Genomic DNA, 6000 nt, shown 5'->3' with positions numbered 1-6000 from the left:
CAAGTCAGTTTCCCACTCTGCTTTACCGTAGGGCTGTGCAGGCAGTGCCCAGCACGGCGGTGTGCTGGGGGCACGATGTGGGAAGCGGAGGAGAGGTGGCTGTTGGAATCAGTTTCTTCCACCCAAGGAATAGCACAGAATCACAGTCAGATGTTTCCCCTCAGTTCCCAAGCATGTTTTCTGTGCTGGTTAAGAGGAGCTGAATTTATTACATGGAGGATGTCTTTGTCTAACTCAGAACACCGAGGAGATCACTACTGAAGTGTTCAGTAAAAATGCCTTTGCATTTGGTTAGAGTCAGTACCAATTTATATTCTAAAAACAAACCAAACAGGAATCACCTTATATTTTTTTCTCTTTTCCAAAAAATTAGTCTGGCTTTCTGCTTTGTAAATCAGCTTGACTCGGACATTGCTGTCTTGTATACAAGTCGTGTTCGTTTCAGCTGTTTTCAAAAAACAAATATGTCAAGTTTATCTGGGTGCAGATTTTCTATTAGGCTGTCGTGTAGTGAAGATGGAAATAGGAGAGCTGTATTCCAGTGGTAGATGAGGTCTGGTTTGTGTTTTTTTTTTTTTGTTTTTTTTTTTTTTTTTTTAAAAAAAAAAGCTGAGTGGCTCAGCTCCAGCCAATAAATCTATATTTAATTTGCAGCATGAAAGGATGAAAACAAGTCAATCTTATGGTTAAAATTGATGTTTATTTACAATGGATTCGTGTAATATGCCTGATTAAGAAGTCTTTAACATCAGGTTTTGCAATAAACTCTGCTTTATTTGTTATGAAGTCAATGGGCTGTGACTTAGGTAGAAATCACCTCACTAGGCAGCAGTAGGAAAAGAAACTTCTATTGAAAACTATCAGTGACAGCTATGATTTTTTTTTTTTTCTCAAGAGCCAAAACTTGATGTAGGGATTCCCTACTCACACTACTTAGCTGCAGAAACCCTTTGAGAATGGCACATTGCTCTAATTCTGCAGCTCAGTTCCATAATGACTATAGAAATAGAGGAAGAAGCTGCTTCTAAGCAAAATTAGGAAGCAGCGTGCTTCCTGCAGCTCTGCTGGTTTGTGTGCAGCTACTGCCCTGTTCCCTCTGGGCAGAGGTTTGGACTACAGGCTGCTGCAGCAGGAGCAGCATCTGTGACAACGGTCACAGTAATAGGAGAATTACAGCAGTTTCTCCTCCTGAACAATTAAATTCTGCACAGAAGTTGAACTTTCTTGGAAGGGAAGCGTAATTAAAATTTCTCTGGAGAAGAATTCTCATTAGATAATTATATGATGACAGAGTTGCTGGGCAATTTTGAAGCATCTCTCATGGTTACAGAAATAAAGATTAGGAGTTGTGGGTTCCTGTCCCAGCTCTGCTGCTCACTCCCTGCTGTGGCTGTGGTCAGCTCACTGGGGCTGTCAGGGGTGCATCCTCTGCCAGCCAGAGCTGCGCAGCTCCAGAGGTTTGTGTCTTCAGCCTGCCTGCCTCCTGCATGGTCTGCTGTGTGAGCAGCGTTGGCACTTTGCTGTGGTAGATCTGAACAAAACAGTTGCAGTTTTAAGCTGTTTTGGTCACACAGCTGCAGCTGTAACCTTTTGTGGCTTGAGATTCTGATTTAGAAAATACATCCCTTGCTTGTAACCTTTTTGGTCTGGTTGAGCAGAGCTGTTCCCTGCTAAAAATGCTAAGAGTGCTCCTTCAGCCAGGGCTCAGATAGTGACCTAAAAGGAAAATCAAAGTACTGCAGTAAAAAATATCTGTGATTTTGGAGTGACTGATATTTTTCATTGAGTAAGAAGCACAGAGATGGCCATTTACCACCACTGCAAGGCTACTCATTGCTTTCTTCGCTTTTTCACTTTTCCCCCTGCTTTACATTTAGTCATTTTGAAATGGAGAAGTTGAAAGTTGATTTTCCAGTGTGAGAGAATCTGGCATTTCGTGAGTGCCAGACATGTTCTGCGATACATCTGTGTGCCTGCTCTTACTAATTTAGCACAGTGTTTCTCTTATTTGTAGAACAACTATATTGTGGCATCTTCTGTAGTGATTTACAAATAGTATGTCACAAATGCCATCTCCAAACTGCTTCTGCTACAATATTCTTTTTTTTAATTTTATGTCAGCATTCAACAGATATCTTGCTTTCATGTTGATATGCCTTTTCTTGGAGTTGTGAACAGCTCTTTCCTTGTATTTTTGGCATCCTGTATGTACGCTGTTCCAGTCCTTTCCAATTTCTACTTTCTCTTATCATTGCACGGCCTTCCACACCACGGTGTGACTGCCGTGGCTTCTGCTGCTCACCGGAGGAGCTCTGTTCTCCTTCAGGTCTCTCTCGGAACTCTCCTGTTACTACCCTCTTCTTTCTTCTGCACCTCTTTCTTTCTGAAGTGAAATGTTCCTCTATTAGAGATGACTAATGCAGTAACCTGCAGGTTTGAAAGGATTTTTTAATTATGTCTTTACTTTAAATGACGCTGTCCTAGATGTGAGCATACCTCATGTCTTACATTAGAGAACTTTATGGGTGAGTGAAAATTCTTGCTTGCATCTATCATTTCTTTGTGTAGTTCATTTTGCTCGCTGTTTGTCACCCCCACTATTTATTGGTATGGAAGTCTCTTCTGCTGAAGCTCTCTGAAATACCAGTTCTTAATAGAGATCAACCAAGGTCTGAGCCTGGTTTCACAAGTAGAACAATGCAACTGCAAAGGTAAATTCCTCACTGCCAGTACTGGAACTGGTAATGCCCTTTCTGCCTGTTTTATCAGTTGTCCTTTCTCTTGGCGTCAGAGAACAAGGAGGCCGTATACGACACAAATCACGTTTGTCAGTTCAAAGATAAACGTCTCGTGCTGAGATTCATGACTTCCCACACAGTCACTGGTGGGAGCAACTTGTCAGTTCCAAGTTTAATTGCTGGTTTGCACCACATGGTAGAGCTTTTTCGTTTGTATTTTAGTCATTTTCTTGGACTGTTATCTGAACTTTGTGTCTCTTTTGTTGTCTCTTGCTATCACCTGCTTCTCCAGGTCAGAATACAGGAGCTGGCAAAGGCTCTGTGAGTCATGTAGCCCCAGGAAAGGCTCTAGTAAAGATAGGCAAGAGTGACCTAGTTATAAGCCCTTGTGTTATGGAGACATCACCGCCTTCCCACATGACTTGGTTTGGTTTCTGATTATTCCTTGCCATCCAAAATTTGTTTTTCCGGCACCAAAACTAAGTTTCCATCGCTGCAGCTGAAGCCTGCTTCTATTCTTCCTTACCCTTCAGGTTACTTCTCAGTGGAAGCATTCTTTATGCTGGAAGATGTGCTAGCATTTTCTGAGTTTCCTCTGCCTTAGGCTGTCACCTCAGTTTGTTTGCTCTTTGCTGGTTATTGTTCAGCCTTGTACTATAACTCATGTTTTCTGTTATGCTATTTTATACATCACATTTCAGTTTAATACCTGCATTCTATGTTTCAGTTTAATACCCGCATTCCCCTCTGCTTGCAGAGGCAGCTGATGAAAATCCTGAGCGTTAGACATGAAGCAAGGCTTTGCTTCCAAGGGGCGTCACTCAGATTTGCTGTTTTGGCTGAAAACTATTGCAAAGTGTTTCTGAGTAAAATTTGCTTTCACTGTTGCTATCAATAATGTGTGAATCAATGGTAGAGTCAATTTTGAGATTAGCCTACCTGTTCTTGGAGATTGAGTTCGCTGGTGAAAAACTCTGCGATCTAGTCAGGCGTATATGGTTTCATTTTTAAGCTGATGAAAACTTGTACGAAAAACAATTATTACAACATAGTAGTATGACCTGTTTGCTTTGTCTTTTCTTTTGATCTAATGAAGTTATCATGGGCATAGCCATGAATTTTTTTTTCCATAGTTCACATATTTTCATCTCCATTTCTGCTTCTTTTTTCCTTGAATTTTCATGAGACTTTCTTGAGCCTTACAATTTATTTTTCTTTCATTTTCCAGAATGAGTACACAACTGCAAAAATTGGATTTTTTTTTAATTCAGCTTCTGTAAATTCTCTTGACAGAGCAGACTTTAATTTCCAGGTTTATTTTATTTCTGATTCAAAAGCCTGCGTTCTAAATCTGTTCCTTCATAGCTAAGTATCATTTTTGAGCACAATGTTAGCAGATATATATATTTTTTTTAAACAACAGGTAATAAAAGTAGTCTTTCCTGACCATCTTTTTTTTTTTCTCTCATTTTGTGTTCTAGGGTTTTGACCCACCGCATCAAAGCGATACACGAACTATTTATATAGCAAATCGTTTTCCCCAGCATGGCCATTATGTTCCTCAGAAGTTTGCAGACAACAGAATCATATCATCCAAGGTAAGGAGAAGTACTTGGTACAGCCCATCACTCTCTCCCCAGAACCTGTGTCTAGAATGATGTTGGTCAGGGCTTCTAAAGTGGCTTTTAAACTAGTTTAGCCCATGTCTGGATTTAGTAGGAAGGGTGAAGGGTTTTTTTGGTGAAGATTTGTAAAATTGCCATATCATAAGCAAGGAATTGTTACAGGTTCCCTCCCAGTGTGACCTTGGATAGGAATCAACAGAACTGATAGGATGGGGATGGTGTTTTGTCATTGAAGTGTAGGAGAGAAAGGGTATAGCTGCAAGAATAAATCTTTTCTCTGGTAGCCTGGCTGCAAGAAACTAGATTAGTCTGGTTTCTCCTATCCAAATTGGCATGAGATAGTTAAAATGTCTGTAAAGGCAACACAGTTGCTACTCCTGCTTTCCTTCTAGGTGCCCTTCATGGGCCCATGAGACTGGATACAGCTGTTCTTTTTGGGAGTAGGGCACTGCCAAGACGCAGTTTGGGGAGGGCAGATGGAAAATGGGAGTTAAGGGAGTTTGATGGGAGAGAAAATGAATTCTTCTGTTCAGCATATTGTAACTATTTATTTTTTTTTTCCTTCAGTATACAGTGTGGAATTTTGTTCCAAAAAACTTATTTGAACAGTTCAGAAGAATAGCCAACTTTTATTTTCTGATAATATTTTTGGTTCAGGTAAGTGAATAATACTCAGTTTATCCATAGAAATTAAGGTGGTAATTGCCATTTGTGTTGTGGATTCTGCTGCTCACTTTCCATTCTGTGAATTTATTTAACTTCTCAATTTCCTGTAAAAACAACACATTTCCAGCTTTGCTGGTAAAATTTGAAGTTTGCTTTTATCAAATTGGACAGTGTTGCACATTCTTGTTCTGTATGGGATCTTACTTGTGTAAATCAACACAAGGTTGTCATGCAGTTCCAAATTCCTCAAATTCACATAAAAGGAGCACACAGAATTTACAGCTAGGGTTGGCAGTTTGTCAGATTTGAAGTTATCAGGGCTGCCAGTAAAGTATAGGTCAAAAATACCACTGTGGCTTTTGTAGCCAGATATATTTCTTTTAATTAATAACATCAGCGAGTATATTGAAGGGATAAGACTGTAAATTTACTGTGATATTCGTACCTCCAGCTCTGTAATTGTACTGAAATTCTCTAGAGCTATTGCAGACTTAGATGAAGGATAAGTGAGATAGAGATGGTAGGGAGAGAAAATACCACTTGAAAGATTTGGTTCATATCTAAGACAGAGACAGGATTTTGGGTTACATAAACTGTTCTTTCATTGTGAAGTAAAATAGTTGGCTTGTGTACAACCCTCTGTGGTGATTGACCAGTACTTACATTATGCACATGAAAAAGGTGGTGCCTCATGACATAAACCAGAGTACTGAAGTGCTGGATAGATTCGGCTGTGACTCTGTCATGTGTAAGTAGCACAGCCAGTTGTGCATCTGTTAATCCATTGCCTCTTGTGTCCCATGATCTTTTTCTCTCACATTTAAACAGAGTAAACTTTCTAATAGACTGAAAATTCTTGTTAGGGATTGCTAGGATCCCTAAAGAAAGTCATATTGTTGTGGCTTCGTTTAACAGGATGTGCTTCCTGTTCTGTTGTCGTAGTTAGGATATTGACTTTGTCCTTCCTGTTG

General features: G+C 39.9%; 1 protein-coding gene across 1 annotated transcript in view; it reads left to right on the top strand.

Moving 5' to 3' along the window:
• Positions 1–3647: 3647 nt before the first annotated feature.
• The window catches only part of ATP11B (ATPase phospholipid transporting 11B (putative)), a gene marked incomplete at both ends in the record, with an annotated part of 34661 nt that continues 32308 nt past the window's right edge, over positions 3648–6000 (top strand). The window contains 3 exons of the mRNA XM_079539634.1: positions 3648–3722; positions 4220–4336; positions 4931–5020. Coding sequence (XP_079395760.1) covers positions 3648–3722; positions 4220–4336; positions 4931–5020 — 282 coding nt within the window. The remainder of the gene's footprint in view (positions 3723–4219; positions 4337–4930; positions 5021–6000) is intronic.

The sequence above is a fragment of the Tetrao urogallus genome (genome assembly GCF_951394365.1).
Source record: "Tetrao urogallus genome assembly, chromosome: 9".
Lineage (NCBI taxonomy): Eukaryota > Metazoa > Chordata > Aves > Galliformes > Phasianidae > Tetrao > Tetrao urogallus.
The sequence above is the reverse complement of the archived record's forward strand: the minus strand, read 5'-3'. Positions and strand labels throughout refer to the sequence as shown.